General features: G+C 41.1%; 1 protein-coding gene across 3 annotated transcripts; it reads left to right on the top strand.

Annotated features, from left to right (window-relative positions):
- Positions 1-1041: 1041 nt before the first annotated feature.
- On the top strand, positions 1042-21980 carry ACOX1 (acyl-CoA oxidase 1). Of its 3 annotated transcripts, XM_065896849.1 has the most exons (15): positions 1648-1683; positions 1772-1931; positions 6593-6753; positions 12576-12736; positions 15307-15414; positions 16597-16716; positions 16861-16976; positions 17390-17559; positions 18490-18652; positions 19257-19447; positions 19715-19894; positions 20032-20137; positions 20271-20414; positions 20572-20778; positions 21786-21980. In XM_065896849.1, the coding sequence occupies exons 3-15, from the start codon at positions 6689-6691 to the stop codon at positions 21834-21836; spliced, it is 1782 nt and encodes a 593-aa protein (XP_065752921.1). In that variant the 5' UTR covers positions 1648-1683; positions 1772-1931; positions 6593-6688; the 3' UTR covers positions 21837-21980. The 3 variants fall into 3 exon arrangements, with proteins under 3 accessions (XP_065752920.1, XP_065752918.1, XP_065752921.1); XM_065896848.1 differs by lacking the exons at positions 1648-1683; positions 12576-12736 and adding an exon at positions 1042-1495; XM_065896846.1 differs by lacking the exons at positions 1648-1683; positions 6593-6753 and adding an exon at positions 1308-1495.
- Positions 21981-25784: the final 3804 nt, after the last annotated feature.

Here is a 25784-nt window from a genome sequence, read left to right as displayed (position 1 = left end):
TCAAAAAGGGAAGGGGGGGCTTCCCTGGTGGCGCAGTGGTTGAGAGTCCGCCTGCCGATGCAGGAGACGCGGGTTCGTGCCCCGGTCCGGGAAGATCCCACATGCCGCGGAGCGGCTGGGCTCGTGAGCCATGGCCGCTGAGCCTGCGCGTCCGGAGCCTGTGCTCCGCAACGGGAGAGGCCACAACAGTGAGAGGGCCACGCAAAAAAAAAAAATTGATGCGTCAGTTTTACAAACAAGTTTTTTTTTAAACTATTAACACTATTAAAAGTGTATAGTTTTAAAAAACGGGATTAGTATGTTTAAAGTTACAAAGGTAAATGAGAGATAAAGGAGATGGGCAGCATGCCACACCTTCGTTACCATGGCATGAGGTCAAAAGGAAACAAAAATGAGGAAATAGCTTGGAAGAATTTTACTTCGATGTTCTTTAGGAAACAAAACTAGAAACAATTTATTATGGTTAAAGTGGCTGCCTCTGAGGATGGGGAACTTCTGCTTTTCATTACAAATCCTCTTATACTAGCTTTTTTCAACGTGTGCTTTTACTACTTTGATGACGATAATTGTGAAAACAAAAAAGTCTCCTTTCAAAGACCTCTAAGCACACTGCCACTCTTAAGTCCAAACTCACCCCATAACCAGGGGAGAGCGCCCCTAATTCCACACTCAGCTCCCCGCGGCCCACGCCTCTGGCAGCAAAGATGCCGTTATCTTAACAAACGATAGTTGGAGCCTCTCCCCGGTGCGACCCTTGTTCCCGTCCATTTTTTCTCCACATTCCCGGATGCCTTGTCGCGCGACCGCGGAAGCGCGGGCGGCGTCCCCCCGCCCCCCGATGCATGAGTATCCTTGATCTCCTCCCCCCATCTCATTCCCGGGGATGCCTTGGCGCGCGGACCCGGAAGCGGCGGGGCGGCCGCGTCCCGAGGCTCAGGCGCAGTCCTCCTCAGCCTCGTAGTCCCGCCCCTTCCCAACCACTCCGCGAACCTTTCTGGGCCTCCTGGCCTCGGGGTACCTCTTTCCGCCCCAGCGTGACCACGTGACGACGGAGGGGCGGGTTGCGGAGAACGCTTCGCTTTCCCCCCGGGGCAATTTCTTGATCTTCTTCCAGGGTCTCCTAGCTGGGCGCCGCTCAAAGGCTCCCCTGGCCGAAAACAGGGGACCCGCCCGCCCCGGCGCCGCCTCCGCCTCGGCCGCGGTCTGTCACGCGCGGAGGGGCCGCGGTGAAGGAGAAAGGGAGGGCCGGGGCGGGCCGAGGCGAACGGGGCGGGGACTCGCGGTGTCCTGGGGAGGCTCTTAGGGCTGGGCCCGCTCTGGAGGTGCGGAGACTCGCTGTCGCTGCTGCCGCCGCCTCGGCCTCAGCTGCCTCTGCTGGCCGTCACCATGAACCAGGACCTGCAGAAGGAGCGGGCCGCCGCCAGCTTCAACCCGGAGCTGCTCACGCATGTCCTGGACGGCAGCCCCGAGAACACCCGGCGCCGTCGAGAGATCGGTGAGGGCGGCGGGCCAGGCCTCCTTCCTTCCCCGAGCAAAGCTTGAGACTCCCTCCGGGAGGAATCGGGGGACGCTGTAGGGCGTAGGCCGCAGCCTCTGGCCCAGCTTTAGGGGAGCCTGGACCCCCCATTTCCTGGGGCGGCTCTGGCGGGGGGAATCCCCTATAACGAGAGGGGACCTGTGCCCGTGAGTCTGAACCCTGCTGTGACCCAGGGAGCTTTAACAGAGCCCTGAATTTCTGTCTTCCTCTTGATATCCTTTAACTCCCTACCAGAGAACCTGATTCTGAAAGACCCAGACTTCCAGCATGAGGACTTGAATTTCCTCAGTCGTAGCCAGCGTTACGAGGTGGCTGTTAGGAAGAGTGCTACCATGGTGGAGAAGATGAGGAAGTTTAACATCGCAGACCCTGCTGAAATCATGTGGTTTAAAAAGTAGGTATGCCTTAGCTTAGATCAAGTGTCTAAGCCAAAACTTCAGATCCGCAATCTGCGGTGTCCTTTTTCATCGTGCTTGACGTTTGAAGACTCGAATTGGCATATTTTCACGCCATTTTAAAGTTATTTGTGTCAAAAATAATGTTTACTTTTGTATTTAAGCCTTTTAAAGGGATGGCATTTGTAAAAAGTTGATCATGGAAATGCTATAATTTTCTATCTCAAGAATCATACAAATTCGGTCCAGATGTCTCAATTTTGAGTGATTTAAATGCAGAATGACTTTGCTTTTTGTAAGAAGGAGGCCTGCTAAATTTAGAAGCTGCGTTTGGAAGGATGTTTTCAGTTGCAAGGACCAAACATTAAATATTTTAGAGCAGTAACAGGTCGTATTTTCATATGTGTGTAGATCTTGAGTTTAAAATAATGGAAGATATGGGTGGATGAAGAAGAACGTTAGTCATACCTTAGAATGAGTATAAAGTATTCTAAGAACCCAGCATTGTTGAATCTGGTGATGATATTTAAATGGCTCCCCTGTCATACAAGACCTCATAAAAACATGCCTTGGTCCTACTGCTGAAAGAGTATATCCTTTTTTCAGACCATCTGCTTTTTGTTGTGTTTTTAGAAATAAAACACATTTTTTTTACCTTTATGTAAATAAACACTATAATTATATGATCTTACAAGATTTCTTACAAGATCTTACAAGATTTCTTTGACTTTCAGCATCTCTTACACTTCTCGCTTATTCCTGGGCATTTCCTGTTTTAGGCCTCTACATTTTAGAAGAACTCCAATATTTTCATCAATAAAAATAAATGGTGTGAATGGTACATATTTAAGAGCCAAGAAAAATGAAATATGTTACAAGTTCTGCCTTTATGTAGCAATAGGCATTCCTCCCTATACTACTGCTGCAAATACATATGGTATATAATTATTTTCTATTTGACCTGGTTATTATTGTCAAGAGGAAATGATTTACTCCAGCCCTTAGGACCACACTCAGAACTCCTTTCCATTTTAGTTACAAAAATGCAGTTAATTTGGTAGTCCAGTCAGAGTACTTACTAACTTCCAAATGCTGTTTTTTTATTTTTAAAGTTTGTAACTCATGGCTGTGAGGATATTGAGGTGGAGTAACTCCTAGAAGATTATGTTTCTAATTTTCCTGAGTTCGGTCTGTGAACTTTAAAAAATTAGTAAGATTTTATTCTTCCTTAAAACAACACAAAAGGGGAGGTTTGTTTTGTTTTACTTTAAAATGGCTGATGCCGTGTGTTTCAGAGTTGGTTAGAAGATTTCATGATCTGTGGTGGTGCACAACGTGTAACCAGACTCCGGTGAAGTCACAATGAAATAAAGTCCTTTATGTGAGTTAAAGATCAGTGGAAACCAGCCAACTGTTTTGCGTATCATTTTTTATGACACAGACCTCACTATTTGCGAAATACAAAGTACAAACTTTGGCATACACTTTGACATCTTTCCGGTATTTCTGGGATGTGACAGGGAGATCCATGTATGTTAGAGAAGGGGACTGAAAATTAGTCTTGGCAATTACTGAACGCCATCGATTGTCACTCACGCCCATGTCTTATGTATCACTAACAAAGTTAACTATGATGTACCATTAATTGTGAGATGCATCAGATTTCTTAAATGCTAAAATTGGCTGTGAGGAGAAGGATGCTATAATTAATCAAATATAGTAATATTTCTCTGGGGATTTGGGGCATTTACTGGTCTCTTTTACATCCAGTTTCTCTATCACAAAATAAAACTCATGAGAGTATGTTGAAATTGACTAAAGTATTAGTAAAGTACTTTGAGATTTCTCAACTTGAGCAGTGAAAGAATTCATCTCTCCATTCCTTGAGAAAATAAGACTTTGCTGTTTGGGGAATAAGAGTTACTTTCCTAATGCCCTTTCCTGTAATTTTGTCTTTTAACTATACTGTTTGCTATGCAAAAACTGTAAAATATTCTTAAAAGTACTTTAAAATTCTGATGAGAATCATTCATGGTTTCTGTTATCCTTATTAGGTTTTTAAAGCTAGTTGCTTGAAAAGCATCTTCAGGAGGGATTAAACATAACTTAAAAACAAGCACTCACATTTTGTTCTTGAGTTAACTTTTTTTTTTTTTTTGCGGTACGCGGGCCTCTCACTGTTGTGGCCTCTCTCGCTGCGGAGCACAGGCTCCCGACGCGCAGGCTCAGCAGCCATGGCTCACGGGGCCCAGCCACTCCACAGCATGTGGGATCTTCCCGGACCAAGTGTCCCCTGGACCCGTGTCCCCTGCATCGGCAGGCGGACTCCCAACCACTGTGCCACCAGGGAAGCCCGAGTTAACTTTCAAGTGGCCTCAAAAAAAAAAATCTCAGTATGTTTATGAAAACATAAGTATTTGACAATCTTTATTTTGTGTCATATATTTTTCCCTCTCAGTTTCCTAGAGTTAATTATTTCGTGTCAGTGTCATCATTTTACCAACCCAGAGCCTCCTCAATTCCATCAAGGGATTGGGAGTGTCTTATATTGCCACCATTTTTAGCACCTAAATTACTGGTTTTATTTCTCAGAAATGCTCGCAGGTTCATTTCCTCCTTTAGTAAAGCATGGTTGTGAGGGAGTGCTGTGGTGCCCTTGCCGTTGAGAGGCCAGTTTCTACATTTATCTCCTCGTTACTTGTCTCCACTTTAGTGATGAATATGTTTTGCAAAGAGCCTTACTTCTCTTTGTAGTACAGCAGCAGGGAGTTGCTGCTGGTTGATATTCCTATACCTCCTTTCCCCTCTTTCTCTCCTTTCAGTTTCAGGTTGTTTTTTTTTTTTAAGGTTTTTTTTTTTTAATTTATTTAATTTATTTATTTTTGGCTGCGTTGGGTCTTTGCTGCTGTGCGTAGGATTTCTCTAGTTGCGGCGAGCGGGGGGCTACTCTTTGTTGCGGGGCACGGGCTTCTCATTGCGGTAGCGTCTCTTGTTGCAGAGCACGGGCTCTAGGGCGTGCAGGCTTCAGTAGTTGTGGCACGTGGGCTCAGTAGTTGTGGCTCACGGGCTCTAGAGCACAGGCTCAGTAGTTGTGGCGCACAGGCTTAGATGCTCCACGGCATGTGGGATCTTCCCGAATCAGGGCTCAAACCCATGTCCCCTGCATTGGGAGGTGTATTCTTAACTACTGTGCCACCAGGGAAACCCTCAGTTTAAATTAATATTTGATATTTGTGTGAAACTCATAGAACCTTAGGGTTAAAAAGCATTTCTGATGTTGACTAGTCCAGGCATTCCTTGGATGTTTGAATCTGTCCCCAGCACCCCTGAAAGGTGGTGGGATGGTTTCAGGGCCTCCCCAGATGTGAATTGGCAGCCTACCCCCCACTTTCCCTTAATTCATGCTCTGCTTGTTGTACAAGCCAGGATAGGCTGGCGGTGACACTGCTTCCAATCCATCCCTTGAAAAGTCATACGGGTCAGTTAGGTGGTACTTACTTTGTACCCTAAGCTCTTTTTTTTTCTTTTTTTAAATAAATTTATTTAGTTTATTTATTTTTATTTTTGGCCGTGTTGGGTCTTTGTTGCTGTGTGCGGGCTTTCTGTTGCGGCGAGCGGGGGCTACTCTTCCTTGCGGTGCGCGGGCTTCTCACTGCGGTGGCTCCTCTTGTTTCGGAGCACGGGCTCTAGGCGCGTGGGCTTCAGTAGTTGTGGCACGTGGGCTCAGTAGTTGTGGCTCACGGGCTCTAGAGTGCAGGCTCAGTAGTTGCGGCGCACGGGCTTAGTGGCTCCGCTGCATGTGGGATCTTCCTGGACCAGGGCTTGAACCCATGTCCCCTGCATTGGCAGGCGGATTCTTAACCACTGCGCCACCTGGGAAGCCCCTGAAGCTCTCTATATAGATAGATCTGACAGAATAGACCCCTAAAAAATCTACAGCACAACGTAGCCGAGGCTGACTAGTGTACGTAACTCGTATTTTGACCATCTCACGGATTCTCTTTTGTGAGAAAATCGTTGAAGACTGAATTTCATTATGATTAGAGTTCCCTTAATCTGGAATAATTTTCAAAGACCGTTTGTGATAAATTTTTAACACTCACATTACCTACTTAGCCGTTTCTAAGCTCTGAAGACCTTTAGAGATGTGTGCTTTGGCCCCAGAATGTATATGTACTATCCTGGACATTTGCTTCAGTTACTAGGGAAAGATAGTATAAATTATTCTTCTTTGGGACATTTTGTTAACAGGTCAACAAATAAGTGTTCTGTGGAGTGTCTTTTGATTTTCAAAACAAGTAAAACCTGAAAATAATCCAAAAACAAATAGGCAGACCCTCCAAAATATCAAACCAACAAATAACACCAACAGTATAATAAACAAAAGGGGGTTGAGGCTAAAACATGGTAGAATTTGCTTCCTGGATTAAGTATGAAATTCAGAATTCTGGCCCTGAAATGACTAGGGGGAGAAGAGATTCCACTAGATTCTGCTGTTGGCTTTTTAGGTAGTAAATGATAAATATTAGTCTTAATTTCCTAAGAAAGAGGTTTAAATTTTTCTAACCTTCATCCTCAGGGCTACAGCCATCTGGCAGGATTGGTAGTAGAATGCAGTTTCCAGAGTAAGGCTGAGATCCTTTTCTTTTCTCTCCCGTAGACTACATTTGGTCAATTTTGTGGAACCTGTGGGCCTCAATTACTCCATGTTTATTCCTACCTTGCTGAATCAGGGCACCACTGCTCAGCAAGAGAAATGGCTGCTTTCATCCAAAGGACTCGAGATAATTGGCACCTACGCCCAGACGGAAATGGGCCACGGTTAGTCCACGTTTGAGGCTCAGCGGGTAACCCACCTCAGGACTTCAGTTAACAAATGACTCCTGGCAAAACAAACAAACAAAAGTGACTCCTGGCATTTGACTTTTTTCTGCTGGTACACATTTGGGATTTTATTTTTAAATTGTTAAATCTTAAATAAAATTCAGCCTCTTATTTTCTGATAGTTTCTTTCCCCTTAAACTGGTCCAAGACTCTGGCCTGAAGCATCTGTCATTGTTATTTTTTAAGGCTCGTTACCATTGCTGCATACATCCGTTAAAATGGGTGTTGAGCAGTTTGGAAAGATGGGGTTGAAAATACGGCAAAGCGCCCCATTGTATTGGTGTCTGATTAAAGACTTAGTTGCAAATTCTTAAGAGGGTTCATGCCTCAGCAACATCTGGAAGATGCTCTGCTTTAATGAAGTTAAAGATGCGGATTTTAAAGGGGCAGAGGTTTAGAGTGGTGAAGGTTGTGAGATGGTTTGGGAAAAAGTCCACGATGCTCTTCATTTCTTTTTATTCATTTTTCTATTCATGTCCATGGACTTTATATTACCAGTAATTCTTGGTTAAATTGTTCCTAAAAACCTGGCTACTTTCAAAAAGTTTTGTGTTTAGTCTTGTGAAACAGGTTTGTTTTCATAGATGAAGCCACTGACAGGTTTGAGTGTCTTGGAATTTGAGCTGCCCGGTTCATAATCCTTCCCTTATGTAAATAAAGGAAAGTAAAGAAAAAGAATGAGAAAAGGATGCAGATATCAGGAAGACTTCATTTTTGTGTTTGATTTGGTGCATTTTGGTTTGCAAATTGGTTTAAGGAAATGTTCTTTCCCATAATGCCTGTGGGAACTGCAGATTCTGGTCATGGTACAGTTTTATGAACACCCTGCCAAACACCCATGGCCATCTTCAGGATGGTCAACACTGAGATGACAGACCTGAAGGAAGGTGTCCTAACGGAAGGAATATCACATTCCTACAATGTTCCTCTCTTGGAGTGTGCACTCGTGTTTTGTTATCTTGAGATAGCTTTGAAATAGGGGGCATAAGATGTAAACTATTGTGAGGCTAAGTGAGTCTGATCTGTGTATCTCTTGTTGGTCTAATCCTTCTGCCTCTATTTATAAGGTACATTTCAAATGTATATTGAAGGAAGAGAGGAGGAAATGAAGACTTGAACTTCACTGGTTTGAGGAGCCCGGAATGTTGGACTGAGGTCCTTTTTTGCTCTGGGCGAGTTTGTATTTGTTAGAGTTTTCTTTCCCTTATTCCTTCTAGTTTTCGAATGCTTTTTTGTATTCGAACCAACTCTGTCTCAATCTCTATGGTTTATTTAGAGAACAGAGTTTTAAGATTAGGTCTTGTTTCTTGCTGGAACTTTGTCAGTTCGTATTAGTTGTGCTTCACTGACTGCTGTTCTTTTCCAGAGAAGCCAGTCAGTTTGTTTGCTAATTTGCATCCTGTGACAGTACAGTCTTATGTAGAATATATAAAAAGTACTTCAACATCAACGGGATTGGAAATAGAGCAACTTGTACAGGATGAAGATTTGACCATTTAAATTCTGAGACTTTGGAACATTGGTCAACAGTGATTATCTAAGTGTTCTCACAGAATTGGCTATAACTTCGAGTTTGGGATTCTTTCACCTCTAGGTAGCCGCTGAGAAGTGAGAGACTCAAAATTTCTCAGGCTTATTCCAGAATCCTCAAGAATCTTAAAATTCAACCACTTGCAGAAAGTCTATGTCACCAGTTTTCTCTCTTCCCTCGAGAATTGTGTCTTCCTTCCTCTAAATACACACCTGTCTGTATAGGCACACAAGCCCCAACACACATTTGGTCTGTGAGTGCTCGAGCCTTAATCAAAGGCAGAGGCCTGGGCCAAGGAGGGCACCCTCTTCCTGGGATTCTGGTGTTAAAGGGACAGTCTGGGACGTGGTCCAGGGGTATTATCCTGACTGTACGTTTCTCCAGGTCACAAAGCAAGTAGTGTGTTTGGTCTTCACAGGTATTTGATCATTTCACGTTCTGGCCACTTAATAGGAATTCTTCTTGCCTTTTCTATTATTGTTGTTGTTATTTTAATTATTAAGGAAAATAGAGCTTATGTAGTACATACTCACCATCCTTGAAGATGGTGGTGCAGATTCTTTGCAAATTCCCATCACTAATACTCAAATGTGAAAATACTCTTCCTTTGAAACTTGAAAAATAAATAGTAAACTCAATTTTGTAAGTCACTAATCTTTCTCTCCCTGTATCTCACTGCTCTGTCTCTCCGAGAGTCTCCTGTTTTCTTTTTCCAGGAGGGATTCTCTTACCTTTTGGACTTCCCATGAGACTTGCTCCTTGGGTATTCTAATTTCCCCATTGTCAGTAATAACAATATCAGTCTCTTTACAGAAACTGTGTTCTTTGGGTTATGCCTTTGGAATATCTTTCTCAGAAATGAATTACTACATCTGAAGGGAATGAACACTTTATAGCTTCTGTTGCTCAAGACGTGGAACAAGTTTTGATGTACTTAGTGTGCTTGTGTGTCCATAGTCCTATCAACATGATTACTTTGTTTTTTTGCTACTTTTATGTATATCTAAGAGTTAACGTTTTAATTCTTCCAGTGCTAGTGAGCCTGGATGTTACATGTTTAGCTTACTGTAAACTGGGTTTTTCTCCTTTGAGTATTGAATACATAGGATCTGCATATTGATCTTACAAGATTTTATTGTATCCTTCCAATATTTCTTTCTGTTGCCTCTTTTTGATTAAACATTTTGGCCTTATGTATTCAGTGCATCCTTCTCTGAGTAGGTATAAGTTTTCTTTTTCCCGTATCTTGGATAATTATCTTCTATTTGATTCCCTTTTTTGTTTGTTTGATTTGTGTTTAATGCTTTGACTTGTGTATGATACAGAGATGAGTGAACCCCATACTATTTTTATGTTTATTAACGAGTAGCTCTTTCCCCTTGTTATGTTCTTTCTGGTTCATCTTAGAGTTTTGTAATAGTTTCAGTTTATTTATGGAACCTTAAATATATTACATTAATTTTTTTCTTTATTTTTCTCCTAGCATCATAAGCTTTGGCTCATTGTTGCTTTTCCACATATTTAAAAATCTGATAGAATAAGCCTACTATTGCTGTATTTCAATTTATGTGTATTTGGTGTCCTTGCATACTTATTCTCCTAGATGAATTCTGATCTCAGTTTGCCAAGTTCGAAAACATATCCTGTAGGAATTTAAAACCCATTACCTTAAATCCCTGTATTTTCTTGGGAAGTATTCATTTTGAATGAATTAGCAATTTCTTTCCTATTGTCCATTTTCATATCTTTTATTCGTCCTATTAGGTATTTATATTTTCTCTTAATTAAATCTGTAATATTCTGAGCTAAATTACTTAATAGATTTTTAAAATATTTTGTTGCTGTTATAAATCACCTTTCTCTTTACCAGGGTTTTCTATTTGAATGGTTCTAATGGATAAGAATGAGTGATTTTTTTTTTTTTTTAATCCTGGTTTTTCTAAATTCATTTATTATTGATGGTCTTTTGTTTTTGTTGATTTCCTAGGATTATAATCATACTGTCCGTGGAGATGCTATTTTGATTTCTTCCTTTCTCATATATTATTAATCTAATCATTTTGTCCTCAGTATTGACTGCTAGCCTTCCCAGCCCTGTATCATGTAGGAGAGCCTGGGAAGGCCTTCTGGTGTTCCAGTTTTGAAAGAATCGACTCCAGCTCTTTACCAAGCAAAATGTTGGTGCTTTGCAATTTTGAAATAAATTAATTAAAAATAATATATGATCTTTATCATGCATAAAGGGTATAGCAAATACTTGATTTAAATCAAAAACTATCCAGGTCACTTTCTCCTTGTAACATTTCTGCATTTCATCCACTTCTGAATAATCCTTATCCTAGTCACAAGAGACATTTTTCTCCTGAAAACATTTTTTTTGCTTCAAGACAGTTTCTGATTATAAGTAGTTTTACCCCTGCCCTCCTGAGTGTACTCTGTGGTAACCCTTGGTGCCCCTCATTATTCCCGAATACACGCCCACCAATGACAAGTCTGATGGGCGCCTCTGAATGGCCTCTCCTTCACCAGGAATCGCTCTGGTTTCTAGTCATGGAAAGCAGCCTCTCAGCACCGTGAGTGGCTGGCCCCAGGCCACAGCTTTTAGTCCTACTTCAGAGTTTTAATTCTTCTTTTAGCTCCTAGGCGCACATTAATTCTTCTTCCTACACATCATTCCTTTAAAAACAGCACAGTTAACATTCCTGTCTGTGCATGAAAGGTACTCTCTCATCCCTGGAATGTGTTTTTCCAGGGATTTCCACTTTTTTTCTTTTTTTTAACTTTTTATTTTGAAATGATTACAGATTCATAGGAAGTTGCAAAAATAGCACGGAGACGTCTCGTGAACCTTTCACCCAGTTTGCACCAGTGGTGACATCTTACAGGATTTCCACTTTGATGCTTCCGAGTCTAGCTCTGATTTTGGCAAGTCTTTCTAGTGTCCCCACTGTTGTCCTCAGCCCAGGTTGCACTAGAAGATGTGATTAGGAGATGAGATTCTTGTCCTTGTTTTGCCATTATCTTTTTGACCTGAAGACACATAATTCACCTCAGCTTTAATTTCTCTGTAAAATGAGGAAGTTATTCATGCATTCTTCAATCTTTATGTAATTGCTTAGCTGAAAGCTCAGCCCACCCCCCGCCCTCTTTGGAAGACATCACATGTCAGCCCCTGCCTAGAGCACCCTGTCCTGATTATTCTCCTCCTCAAGTGGAACAGTTGGAGAAATTTTGAAACTGAAATGTTTAGGCTCATTTCTAAGATAATGAGCACAGTTAAGAGTAACATAGAATTGATTAATTTTGAGCTGGAAGTTAAATAAAATGCCGGTAGCATGCAACAATACCAAGCCATATAGAACTATTTCCTATTAGAAATAAACTCACATAAAAGTCTAAGGCACCTGCAAATTTTAAATGGAAAAGAATGACTTTAGAAAGTGGATTTAAAATGACAACTAACATGTTTATTATCATTTTTGATAATTCCCGTATAACTGTAATGGAGAGCTTGTTATGCATGAATCTGTTATTTGTAAATGTTACGGTCTTCACTGAAGATCACATGTCTTTTTATTTCTGAAATTAATTATTGGGATGAAGAGCACTGTCAGTTTTTGTATTACATTGTTTCAGTAGCATGTGGCTGGATATTTGTGATGGATCCAAATGAAATGACCAGAATTATGTGAGGAATGTGGATCAATGCTGGATGCTTTATGGACAAACAGAAAAGATTCTAGCCTAGAAGCATTATTGGAATTAGATCCTGGAGAAACTTTTGTCCAAGAGAACCAGTATGTTCTCCTGTCTCAACTTTTCATTAGAATAAATAAGTCACTGTACAACTTAAATTCTCCATTCCATCCAGCCTTTTCAGGTTTTTTATTTACTTTAATTGCAAGGCTCGAATCCTCTGCCTTGCGCACATGGTCTTGTGCTACACAGGCTTTGGCATCGGTAGCCAATCCCTTCCAAGATTAATTAATTTTAGAGATGAGTAGCCTTAGAAAATACTTCTTGCCAACATAAGAAAAATGGAAATTGCTAAGAGTTATAAAGTAATACAGGCAGGGCAGTGCTCCCATCCATGATAAAGTCCACCCATTAATTCATACTTAACAGAAGGGTTTTTTTCTCCTTCCCTTGCTCTGTTTGTTCAAATTGCTGATTCTCTCACACCTGATGACTCTTCTCTCAAATGCCCATCCTTGGTATTTCTTTGAAGCCTTGTGCACCGAGGGCAGTCTGGGCCTCTGGATCTTCACTTGGGCATGTTCCTGCCCACCTTGCTTCACCAGGCAACCGAGGAACAGCAGGAACGCTTCTTCGTGCCCACCTGGAACTTGGAGATCATTGGCACTTATGCCCAGACAGAGATGGGTCATGGTACGGTGCATTCAGTCTACCTTCTGGGTTGGGCGGGGCTCTTCGAGCTTAGCATGCATGGAGTGTCCACCACATGTCAGCAGTGGCATATCCACGTGCTGTGTAAGATCTGTTTAAGTGCAGTCTTTCTGCAGCGGCCAGGGTTTTCACACATATAAGTCTTGGCATAGACAGTGCTTTGGTCGGTGGAAATAAAAGCTTATATTATCACAGACATGCTGATTGATTATTCATGGTTCCTCTTCAGAAGGTCAAGAATTACAAGTCAGGCCTTACTTAATAAGTGATTTTTCAAGTTTACTGAAGTTGTATGGAATTTGTGTGTATATAGAGCCTGAACCCATCTCTTTTTCTTCATTACTATCTGGTTATCTTTGCTACTGATACCTTAATGAACTTGCACAGATTGCAGAAGAAATACAGATTAATAGAATGTGTGCTCTTTGACTTGCTGAAGGGAAATGAGTGGCTTATATAACCAAAACATGCAGCATTTTGTACCTTGACATTATTTGTGCCTTGATTCAGTAAATTCAGTAAAGTTCTGAAAGTGGCTTTGGCCACAGTTTAGAAAAAATAAGATAAGTTGTACTTCCGGGCAGTTGATTTCACACTCTGTATGTACTGCCTTTCTGCTTTTTAAAATATTTATTTATTTATTTATTTATTTTTGGCTGCGTTGGGTCTTCGTTGCTGTGCGTGGGCTTTCTCTAGCTGTGGAAAGTTGGGCTACCCTTCATTGTGGTGCGTGGGCTTCTCATTGCGTGGCTTCTCTTATTGTGGAGCACGGGCTCTAGGTGTGCGGGCTTCAATAGTTGTAGCACGTGGGCTCAGTAGTTGTGGCTCGCAGGCTCTAGAGCGCAGGCTCAGTAGTTGTGGTGCACGGACTTAGTTGCTCCACGGCATGTGAGATCTTCCCGGACCAGGGATGGAATCTGTGTCCCCTGCATTGGCAGGCGGATTCTTAACCAGTGCACCACCAGGGAAGTCCCTGTACCACCTTTTTTTTTTCTTTCCATCCCTCACCTGTCTTTTCCTGTGAACTGGATGGGGCTGGAGGTGGTGGCTGTGCCTGGTAGCATCCGTTCCACATTGGTATCTGTGTTTACCATTTGTTTACTTCTGGCTTCTCTTTTCCTACTCAGACATTTCAGAACAGCTGGTCTAGTGTATATTTTCCACTTGCTCCTTATTCCTGTACAACTTCATCTTCATTTGATTGCTAATTTGGCTTTCAGCTTCCGTGGTAAATAGTATTTTAGAGGATTTTCCTAAAACTCGAAGTGGAATACGTTTGATTCAGTTGTGCATTTGAAAACGTTTTGTCATTACCTGTTCTGTTTAATATGCTACCTCGTTTTCTATAAAAGTTTCTTCTTTGGTGAAAGGAGTCTTAGTGTCTGATTCCTTGATTCCCACACAGGGAAACGTTGTGGATCACACATAAACTGTCCATTTCCGTTATTTAACTCGGGAGTTTCTAAGTGTTTCACAGTTTAAGTGTTTAATGAGATCTGGCATTATCAAAGCAGTTCGGTAAAAGGTTCTCAGCATTGGCTACAGGATAGTATTACTAGGGAGGGTGTCACTTAGAACATTTTTCTGTAACTTTTTTCAAATAATTTTGGCACGTTTGTATTAGGATTTAAAACACGAATCCCTGTCTGTCTCCATTATACATGAAATGGAAACTCTTCCTAGTCACACTAGTGAACCAGCCAGGAATAAGTTAAGGCTTAGTGTTGAGTCTGCAGGGTGAACTTGGACCTTATTATTGGACTTTTAGAAATTAAAAAAAGTGACTGTTCCAAGTCTTTTCCGCATAATGATTATAACTTTTTTTTTTTTTTTTTTTGCCGCACTGCAAGGCATGTGGGATCTCAGTTCCCCAACCAGGGATCGAACCCGCGCCCCCTGCATTGGAAGCGCGGAGTCTTAACCACTGGACCGCCAGGGAAGTCCTGGTTATAACTTTTTAAGTTCTTGTTTTCCTTTCTAGCATTCATTCTGAAATAAATTCTCAGTTTACAAGAACTTTAGCCGAATCTCTTCCTGTCACGTGTTCTCATTCTTTGTTATAATGCAGAATTCCAGAACATTGCATTGGTGTGGTAGACACAATACAAATGAATTGAAGTTGGCACACTAACAACTTAGATATGCCTTTAAAAGGTCAGTTAACTTCCCTGTTAAATTCGTATCCTGTGACCTTACGAAGCTATGATTCTAATCTGCCTTTATTTTACATTTTCTTTTGGTTGCTCTAAATAAATGTTCCATATCCACTGCCACAGAAGTGCACTAAATCAAGTACAGAAATGGAATATGCTTGACATTTATATTTTCAGCTTAATAGGAACAAATCAGGAAACTACATATTAATTAATTAAGCTTAGGAAATTACGTACCTTGGTTATTAACCATTTGTAGTTCATCTACAGATATTTTATTGTTGTTAGATTTTGTTACTCTCTGAGATGCTAGAGCTTTAAAGGACTGGGCGGGAGATTTTACCCTGTACCTATTTTTTCCTATATTCTATCTGAAGTAGGTGTAATTCATTTTCTTAGGAACTCATCTTCGAGGCTTGGAAACCACAGCCACTTATGACCCTGAAACCCAGGAGTTCATTCTTAACAGTCCTACTGTGACCTCCATCAAGTGGTGGCCTGGTGGGCGTAAGTGAATTTTTTAACGGTTATTGGATGTTTTAAGATTTATTATAACGTGTTTAGAATGTAGAGCTTATATGAGAATATAATTCTGAAATATAGAAAAAGCTTCTTAGAGCTTAAACTATTCTAAGATATTTCACATTCTCTTGTGTTGCATGTTACAGATATTTATATGTTTTACAAAGCGCAGAAAGGGCAGCCATCTTACTCTGCTTTTCATGGTTTTTCATTTAAATATTCTCGTGTGTTAGCATAGTTTCCATAGTCATTTAAAGTAATTTAGTTTTCCCTGTTTGGTTAGTCATTTCCATACTGGAAAGCATTTGAGTTGTTTTCAAATTTTTATTATAAATAGCTTTGACATGAAATTTATTTAATATTGTCTTCCATTCTGAGTTATTGTTTTAGGATATATATTTCAGATGAGATTAGTGGTTGAAGGATTTTGTTATTCACGTTGTATATTTTAATATGGAATGTTACGTTTTGATAGGAAAAAACTGGCATGCAAAGAAAGAAATATTTCTGGATGCGCTAACCAAAAATCTCTTAAAGCAGCTGTATCCCATAGTACTTTCTGCAATGATGGAATATTCTCTGTCTTTGCTGTTCAGTATGGTAGCTACTAGCCACTTTCAGCTTTTGAGCACCTGAAATGTAGCTAGCTGACCAGAGGGACTGAATCTTTTATTTTATTTAATTATAATTAATTTAAATATAAACAGCCACGTGTGGCTAGTGGCTACTGTTTTGGAAAGCCCTGCCTTAAGGGAGAAAAAGGATGTAATTTAAAGTAATGTTCTAGAATTATCCTAAAAATTTATTTATGTAAATGAATGAAAAATAAGTAGAAAAGCCTACTTTTTAAAAATGCTATCAAATTAACATGCTGTACACTTTAAACTTAGATGTTATATGTCAATTGTATCTCAAAAATGTGTTTATGTATGTTTAAAAAATGAAGGATTGCTTTGCCAAAATTCAGTGAATTTTAATAACTCAGCTTAAGTGGATTTCCTTCTGAAAACTAGGCATGACACTGGCATAAGAAAAGCTCTCTGGGCACACTTTATTGATGGAATCTAGTGTTATATTTAACATATGCTTTTTTTCCCCCTCTTTTGTTTCTATGAAAATGTAAAAATGTTTGCTCACTTCCCTCTCTTGTTCTCTTTGATGTTGCAGTTGGAAAGACTTCAAATCATGCGATAGTACTCGCCCAACTCATCACTCAGGGGAAATGCTATGGATTACATGCCTTCATTGTACCTATTCGTGAACTTGGGACGCATAAGCCTTTACCAGGTTAGAACTGTTTACCTGATGTTGAGGTGAAAATTAAACCAATCAATCACTTTCTTCTGCAAAAAGTATAATACATAACTGAAGAAGAGGAGGGCAGCCAGGAATCCCAGAGCATAAACACCTTGTGACTTTCATCTGCGGTAGGTATTACTGTTGGAGACATTGGCCCCAAATTTGGCTATGATGAGATGGATAACGGCTACCTGAAGATGGACAATTATCGCATTCCCAGGGAAAACATGCTGATGAAGCACGCTCAGGTATATTTAGACAGGAAATAGGAGGAGAGGTATCAAACGGGGATTTCAGTGGCTGTTGATAATCACGGGGTTAGAAGGATCTGTTCTTTTAGAAGGTACTAACAGATTTTTACTTCTGAAGCTGCTTTTATTATGACCATGAAATCAAAAGCAGTTGGCAGGTATGAAGAGCATGTTTTGTTTTGCAAAACCAGTGGGGCTCAAACTTTAGCATGCATTAGAATCACCTGGAGGGCTGGCTAAAACCTAGAGTGCTTGGCCCCCAGAGTTTCTGATTTAGGAGGTCAGGGTGGGGACTGAGCATCAGGTGATGCTGATGCTGCCTTTCTGGGGACCACACTTTGAGAACGACTTGCCTAAACTGCCACTTGGTTTTAACAGAGGGAAGCATCCATCTCATGTTCTTTTTCCAGGTGAAGCCTGATGGCACATACGTGAAACCCCTGAGTAACAAGCTGACCTACGGGACCATGGTGTTTATCAGGTCCTTCCTTGTGGGAGAATCCGCTCGGTGTCTGTCTAAGGCATGCACCATTGCCATCCGCTACAGTGCCGTGAGGCATCAGTCTGAAATCAAGCCAGGGTAAGGGTGGAGTCTGAGATGAGCTTGGTACTGAAGACCTGGCTTGGACCCCATCCAAATATCAAAATTCCCAAATGTGTTGTGGAGAAAGTGCATTTGCTGTAAAATTAGCTAGGATGGCAGTGTACTGAGTCTGAGAACCTAGACTTCCCTTAAGTGGAAAGTTGAGAATAACCACCTAATTATTACTTTTAACCTTCTAAGAAAAACAGTAATATTTTTGAGCTTTATAAATGAAATGTTGAAAACACTGAAGGTGGTGTGAAGATTCTAGTTGCTACTAACAGTTACAAATCGAGTATAGTGAAAGTGACATTAAACTTGATTCTCTGTTGTGTTCGTGGACATGGTTTATTCTTACAACTGCCTATTACTTGGGCATGACTCTTTGATAAACTTTTTACTCTTAAAGAAGGAATAAAGAAATTGATAAGAGCAGACCTGCTTAGACTTCAAATATTTAACTCAGGTGCATTGGGTCTCCTCAAATTGTGGTCAGAATATAGTTTATTCAGCCATCTAGACCCCTTTAACGTTGTCTTCCTCCTGTGAAGTTAGTGAACTTTGGTTCCGGAAGTTGCCATAAGATACAATTTTCTTAGAATGGAAAGACTAAGAAAAATATGAAAGTCAGCTAGAAAATCCTGTCCAACTAAGGCAGCTCATCAAGGTGGTTAAGCACGTGGTCTTCTGTAGCCAGATACCCTAGATTTAAATCAAGGATCTGCCACTTATTAGCTCTCTACCCTGGGTAGGTTCTTAACCTCTCATTTTCTCCATCTGTAAAATGGGGGTAATAAAAGTTAACCTCACAGGATCTTTGTAAGGATTCGATAAATTAGTCTTTCAAAGTGCTTAGACCAGAACCTGGCACATAGTAAGCTCTGTGTAGGCCTTTAATTTTTTCTCCCCTTTTTTTATATGCTTTAGTGAACCAGAACCACAGATTTTGGATTATCAAACCCAGCAGTATAAACTCTTTCCCCTCCTGGCCACTGCCTATGCCTTCCAGTTTGTAGGCGCATACATGAAAGAGACCTATCATCGGATTAATGAAGACATCAGCCAAGGGGACCTGAGTGAGCTGCCTGAGGTCTGCGTCATGTCTTGTTCCCTTGTGGGCACCCTTCTGGTTCATATTTGCCTATTGGATCATGTCCAGAGAAAATTAAACATTGGGATATCTTGAAAAGAATCCATATATTCTCAAAATACAGAGAAAATTTTCTAATTGAGAGTGGATCAAAGGTGAAGATGCATGGGTTTGTTTTTAAGTTTCAGAATTACTGTACCATGTTGGTCATTTATTAATCAGAGGAACTTAAGTGGTGCCATTTTTGCCAAGTAAAACAGTTCAGAAGGGAATGTGGGAATGTTACTGGTTCAGGCCAATCAGATGAGCATGCTTTTCAGTTTACATGGCATAGCAAGTGATTTTGTTTTGTTTTTCTTTGGTTGTTTTGTTTTTGTTTTTTTTTTTGGCTACGCCACGTGGCTTGTGGGATCTTAGTTCCCTGACCAGGAACCCAGGTCCCTGGCAGTGAAAGCGTGGAGTCCTAACCACTGGACCGCCAGGGACGTCCCTGCCAAGTGATTTTGAAAGTGACAAGTGCTGTTAAGTGAGGCTAAGTGTGTCTCATTGGAATGCGGGCTGTCAGCACCACAGATGTTCTGATGGCCTGTGCTTCCCCCTTCAGCTTCACGCCCTCACTGCCGGGCTGAAGGCTTTCACGTCCTGGACGACTAACACTGGTATTGAAGCATGTCGGATGGCTTGTGGCGGGCATGGCTATTCTCACTGCAGTGGACTTCCAAATATTTATGTCAATTTTACCCCAACCTGCACCTTCGAGGGAGAAAACACTGTCATGATGCTACAGACGGCCCGGTGAGAATCTAATTCATGATTTCTCATATGTGTTCTCAAGAATGTTCGAGTCCTTTCCGTTGGTTCTTATTCCCGTGTTTTCTCTTCTCATTATATTTGTTCCAGAAAGATGTCATTTTTGCCTTCCATCCTGACCCATGGTTTTTTCTTGGGGTCAGGCTAGTATGAAACAGTTGTCCCACAGCTTAAAGTCATTTCAGGAGTTCGTTTTATTTCTGTTTCACGAGAAGCATAGTTGCTGAAAGCATGTGTCCTGGTGACTTTCAGGTTCCTGATGAAGAGTTATGACCAGGTGCACTCAGGCAAGTTGGTGTGTGGCATGGTGTCCTACTTGAATGACCTGCCCAGCCAGCACATCCAGCCACAGCAGGTGGCCGTCTGGCCAACCGTGGTGGATATCAACAGCCCTGACAGCCTGACAGAAGCGTACAAGCTTCGTGCGGCCAGGTGAGTACACCCTCAAGAGCTGGGACAGGGCCACGGGGCCTCTGTGGCCAGGGGCTTGATGGGAGAGGTGGGAGGCACAAGTCCTAGCGATCACTTCCTTGAGCTCCAGTTTTCTAGTTCTTTTCTTTTTTTAACAGATTAGTAGAAATTGCTGCGAAAAACCTTCAAACTGAAGTGATTCACAGAAAAAGCAAGGAGGTAGCATGGAACCTAACTTCCGTTGACCTCGTTCAAGCAAGTGAGGTCAGCGATGGTCCTCTCTCCCCCTCCCCTTCTCCGTCCTTCACCACCCACCTTATTTTCTTAGTGCAGAAACTGTATCACTGTTGAGTCTTTTTCAAAGGTTCTTGCACTCTGGTGTTTTCTTTTTTTCTAGGCACATTGCCACTATGTGGCAGTTAAGCTCTTTTCAGAAAAACTCCTCCAAATTCAAGAGAAATCCATCCAAGCCGTCTTAAGGAATTTGTGTCTCTTGTATTGTCTGTATGGAATCAGTCGGAACGCAGGGGATTTTCTTCAGGTATTTTCTAAGTTTAAGTCCTTTTATTAATGTATTTCTTAATTTTTTATAGAGACATAATTGTGGTTTACTTCGTGGTTGTATGTGTATAATACACATATGAATATGTTTATACGTACCTATGTAATATCTCTGTTTGCTTGCTTGTTTCTTTTAGGGGAGCATCATGACAGAGTCTCAAATCACCCAAGTGAACGAGCGCGTAAAGGAGTTACTGACTGTGATTCGCCCTGACGCTGTTGCTCTGGTTGATGCATTTGATTTTCAGGATGTGACACTGGGCTCTGTGCTTGGCCGCTATGATGGGAATGTGTACGAAAACTTGTTTGAATGGGCCAAGAAATCCCCATTGAACAACACAGAGGTAAAAAAAAAAAAAAAAAGTGTCTTTTCACCTTTTGAAATTGTTCATTTAAATATTAAGGCAGGAAAGGCCTCTGAGTGATCATCTGTGAAAGCTTTGAAAGCTCTCATGGCCACTTCGGACAGTTTCTTTATTTGAGCAGCAGGTTCTGAAGGGAACAAGGTCTTCCTGCAGTGTGCAGGTTTTTAGTTTTCCCCAACTATTTAGCAACAATTGAAAAATTTCAAATGTATACACAAATAGCATACTCCAGTGCATCTCCCCTGTACCCTTTGTCATGTTTCAGCAACTGTCTGCTCATGGCCAGTTGCATTTCATCTGAACCTCCCAGCTAAGAATTATTTTGAAGCAAACCCGAGATATCAGATAATTTTATTCATAGATATTTCAGTATATATCTCTAAAAGATAAGGACTCTTCTTAAAAAACATAAACACAATGCCATTCTCACACCTAAACAAATTAACAGTAATTCTTTAATATCATGAACTACTACCCAGTCAGTGTCCAGATTTCCCCAGTTAGCTCAATTCTTCTTTTCTCCCCACTTCAGATTTTTTGAATCAGGATCCAAATAAGGTTCAGATAATTTCTTGATTAAAAGTATGCTATTTTATTTTATTTTACTAATATATTAATTTATTTTTGGCTGTGTTGGGTCTTCGCTGCTGCGCGCAGGCTTTCTCTAGTTGCGGCGAGTAGGGTCTCCTCTTCGTTGCAGTACGTGGGCTTCTCGCTGCGGTGGCTTCTCTTTTTGCGGAGCATGGGCTCTAGGCACACGGGCTTCAGTAGTTGTGGCTCGCGGGCTCTAGAGCGCAGGCTCAGTAGTTGTGGTGCATGGGCTTGGTTGCTCTGCGGCATGTGGCATCTTCCCAGACCAGGGCTTGAACCCGTGTCCCCTGCATTGGCAGGCGGATTCTTAGCCAGTGCGCCACCAGGGAAGTCCAGGTATGCTATTTTAAATTGCAAACTCCGTATCAGTAATTTTTTCTCTCCCTTCCCTGCAGGTCCATGAATCTTACTATAAGCACCTAAAGTCACTGCAGTCCAAGCTCTGAAGTGTCTTGAGGACAAGTTCTATCTCCCGAAAGTAACTGTACTCTACTCCCCTTATACCTGTCACACAAATTCGTGTGGAATCTGTATCAAATTTAGAAAAGCTAGAGCAAATGATAAATTGACCCTTTTCTCTTTTTATAAATGGAAAAAAAAAAGAACAGATTTGGGATTAAAGGAAAAAAACAGATGTGTTTTACAAGTGCAATTAACGCTGAAAGAGACCTGTTAAGCATTCAGAAAAAGCTTTAAGAAATGCCGTGTGACTTCCATCTGTAATGCTGCTGATCCCAGGAGGCCAGGACTTTTGATAATTCGTAGAATTTAACTACTAAGTAGTTAATTATTTTCACATCTTAATTGCTAATCACTGGATATGCAAGTGTTTTTAAGCAAAGGTGTTTTTTAAGTGGGGGTAGAACCCTTCCAAGCTTTCCTGCTAATTGTCCTACCACTCCTGCTGTGGGCGCTGGCTAGAAAGCAGGACTGAAGAAGAGGGATTGGGGAAAGAATCTAATCAGGAAACTTGGTGTGTGTGTGTGTGTGTGTGTGTGTGCGCGCGCGTGCTTGATACATTGACATATTTCCTGCCTGCCCTCCTTTGCTGGTGTATAGTTCCTGTCTACCTGTTCACAGTAGCATTTTTCTAACACAAGGATTTCTTCAGCACAGGCTACTGCAGGGTCACTGCCCCATGTGATTAGGAACTGATCTTCCATTGGAGGGTTTCCCTAAACTGTTGCTCTTGTAGCAGTACAACTCCCTTCGCCCCGACTTCTTGGGAAGGGGTAGACAGCAAAGTTATCTCTACATATAACTTTTGGCAACTGATGGGACCTCCAAATCTCCCTCTCTCTCTCTCCCTCTCTCTCCCTCTCCTGAGAGAGATGCAAAAAGAAGGAGAAAAAGAGAGTCACATTTCCTTCTTAGTAGAATAAGGGCAGGAAGAGCTATCAGTTATGGTTACTGTAACTTTGGTGACCATATTAACTAACTTTTCTGGAACAATCCAGATTCCCTCTATTCTGTCACTTTGGTGCAAGCTGTTAAAATGCTCGGTGGTTACAGTGTCTGGCCTCACAAAAATAAAAGCACCACTCGCCGCCTCTTACACCCAGGAGTCGCACAGAAAGATCCTTTGACAAACCACGTGTTCTGATTTTTGGATCAGAAAATATAATCATTGAAACTGTGGCTAAAGGATAAATGGAAGTTCCGTAGAAAATCCGTTTCTTATTGTATATCTGGCATTATTTTCAGTATGTTTCTGGGAGCTTTTTCTGACTTGCTAAATTGTCCTTTCAGCTGAAATCTAATTTATACAATCATTCTATATTTAAAGGCTAAACATGTATCTCTTAATGAATTTTTTCTTAAAATCAGTGTAAAACAAGTCACTTGATTTTTTGTTTTTGTTAAACTCTTTGTGACATCTGCCTCATGAAACCAGTTGTTCTAACATCAGTCTTGAGAATGTAGTATGTAATTCAGTGGAAATGTAGTTCCTATCTTGGGACCTGCCATAAAATCTATCCCAATGGAACGGGTAATAGGAGATAAGGTCCAGCAGAAGAAATACTGTCAGTTGACACAAGCCGTAATCTTTCCACCAGGAGCACTGATTGGTCATTGTGTTAAGACTGAAGTGAAAGAGCATTGTGTCAATCTCACTTGGGTGGATCTTTGACTAGATCAGATTCTGGGAAATAACAGAGAGTAAATTCAAATTCCTTAATATTGACCTGTTAAATGTAGAATAGTTTCCAAATAGGGGTTAAAAATCTTATTCACAGGGGGATATCCATAGTCAGGATCTAAGGGTGTTTGAAATGACACCCACCCAATCCAGCTGCATAGATCTGGGATCTAAGCAGGTTGGAACAGGTGGTGGACTCTGCAGAGCCACCTTTTCAGTCCAGCACCTTGAGTTTCATTTAAAAACAATCTGAGATTGACACTATTTTTATTAACATTGGAATGTTTTGTCTTGAACTTTGTCCTCTGTAATTAAAGAACAAAGATATCGTAAAACCTCACTAATTTGTTACTATCAAGATGGAAAGAACGTGCCACATAACTAAACATAAGTTTAAATTATGAAGAATTTTAAGATGCAGGTGTAGGTAACACTAGACAAAAAAAGGAAGGAGTGAGAACTGCCTAAGCAGATAAGGCTGAATGGGCCGTGATGCTGTCATTGCACAGTATCTGAGTGCTCTGTCCATGCAGAAATACAGGTTTCTTGGCTGCTCGTAAGGAAGCAGCAGACCCAGCCTGCTGTCCCTTAGAAGCCAGACTTTGCCACAGCTAAGTTTGGTTCTGTTGGGTTCTTTTATGAGCCGTTTTCACAAAGAGTACAGATAAATTTCAACCTGATCTCCAAAATGATGATAAATCTCAGTAGAATTAATGAGACTTTTCTGTTAGACGATACTTATATAAGCCTTTGAAGTTTCATAGAGGTTTCTGCTATTTGTAATGGATGAAGGTTGATACTTCCTCACGTATTTGGAGTTCTACTTCATGCTCTACTCAGTAGATACCGAGGTGTACTTAAGTGTTTGGATATTAGTGACCTCAAAGCACAGTTGGCCCCAAAGCCTCTGGGGGCCTTCACGTTCCTGTCTTCAGAACATAGTACTGCTAAGTAGCAGCTTATCTTCAGAACATTCACTTAATTGCAACATTAACCACATTCAGGTACTTTCTGAGAACTCACTGCTTGTAATTTCAGATGCCATATACCTAGGGGTGTTTAACAGTTCCTAAAGTTACCAATGTTAGATCTTAATTCTTGGATTCTCGTCAGTGCAGGGCATGGTCGGGGAAATATATGCAGATTCACCATCCTCGAGTCCTCTGGGGAACAAAACTTCCGTAGATGATTGACTGTTGGTCAAAGTTCCTCCTACCCCTTTCTGAGTTTTTTCCATCCATCCTAGTAGAAAGGGAGAGGATTAGATGCAGATGGCCTATAACACCCACTAATCTTTTTGTACATGTGGAAGGAATTATAGCTTTTCTTCAAGCAGTAACTCTGCTGCAGCTGGAGAGAGGACCAGTGCCAGGAGAATGATGATTCTGCTTGAGAGAAGAGTTTTTTTGAGTCTCCTCAGATAAAGGTTTTGATCATTTTCATGGAATAACAAAGAGATCATCTCAGCTAATTGAATATTTACTGATCCATTCCTGGAGGATTAGACCAAGTCATTGTAAATGACGAAAATGTATTTTCATTTTAAAATATTGGTGGAGTTTTGCTTATAGTTGTCCAAACTAAAACTTTCAGTACCTGTTTTTGTGGTCCATGATAGTAAGCTTAGAAACATAAGGAAATTTTAGAGTTACTGGATGTTAGCTGTTGCAGACCTGCAAATTCCTAGATTTGAAGGGATTTTTGTTTGATTTTGATTTTGCCTTAAATTTAAGTGAGCCACTGATTATCTCTGGAAGATCACGGAAAATTGGGAGGGATTTTAAGAATTCCAAACCAGGGACTTCCCTGGTGGCACAGTTGCCGCGGAGCAACTAAGCCCGTGCACCCCCACTACTGAGCCTGCGCTCTAGAGCCCGCACACCTAGAGCCCATGCTCCGCAACAACAGAAGCCACCACAATGAGAAGCCCACGCACCGCAACGAAGAGTAGCCCCCGCTTGCCGCAACTAGAGAACGACGGCGCACAGCAACAAAGACCCAATACAGCCAAAAATAACTGAAAAATAATAATAAATTTTTTAATTTATAAAAAGAATTCTGAACCAAAATAAATAGTTTTGCCACATTACTGTCAACTGTTTCACAGATTAGGTAACAAATATGTGATCTTACGCATAATATTCCAACTGATGATTGCTACTTTGTAAACACCATTTTATTTCCAATTGCTTTGGATTCGAGGAAATGACTTGTATCTTTTGGAATGTGTAATTACTTTGCTACCTTTTTCCCC

This window comes from Phocoena phocoena, chromosome 19, assembly GCF_963924675.1.
Source record: "Phocoena phocoena chromosome 19, mPhoPho1.1, whole genome shotgun sequence".
Taxonomy (NCBI): Eukaryota; Metazoa; Chordata; class Mammalia; order Artiodactyla; family Phocoenidae; genus Phocoena; species Phocoena phocoena.
The sequence above is the reverse complement of the archived record's forward strand: the minus strand, read 5'-3'. Positions and strand labels throughout refer to the sequence as shown.

Coding starts and splice junctions, on each gene's coding strand:
- ACOX1 (XM_065896848.1), top strand. CDS start 1,387: ATGAACCAGGACCTGCAGAAGGAGCGGGCCGCCGCCAGCTTCAACCCG. Junction 1,496..1,771: donor CCGGCGCCGTCGAGAGATCG/GTGAGGGCGGCG, acceptor ACTCCCTACCAG/AGAACCTGATTCTGAAAGAC. Junction 20,779..21,785: donor CCCCATTGAACAACACAGAG/GTAAAAAAAAAA, acceptor CCTTCCCTGCAG/GTCCATGAATCTTACTATAA.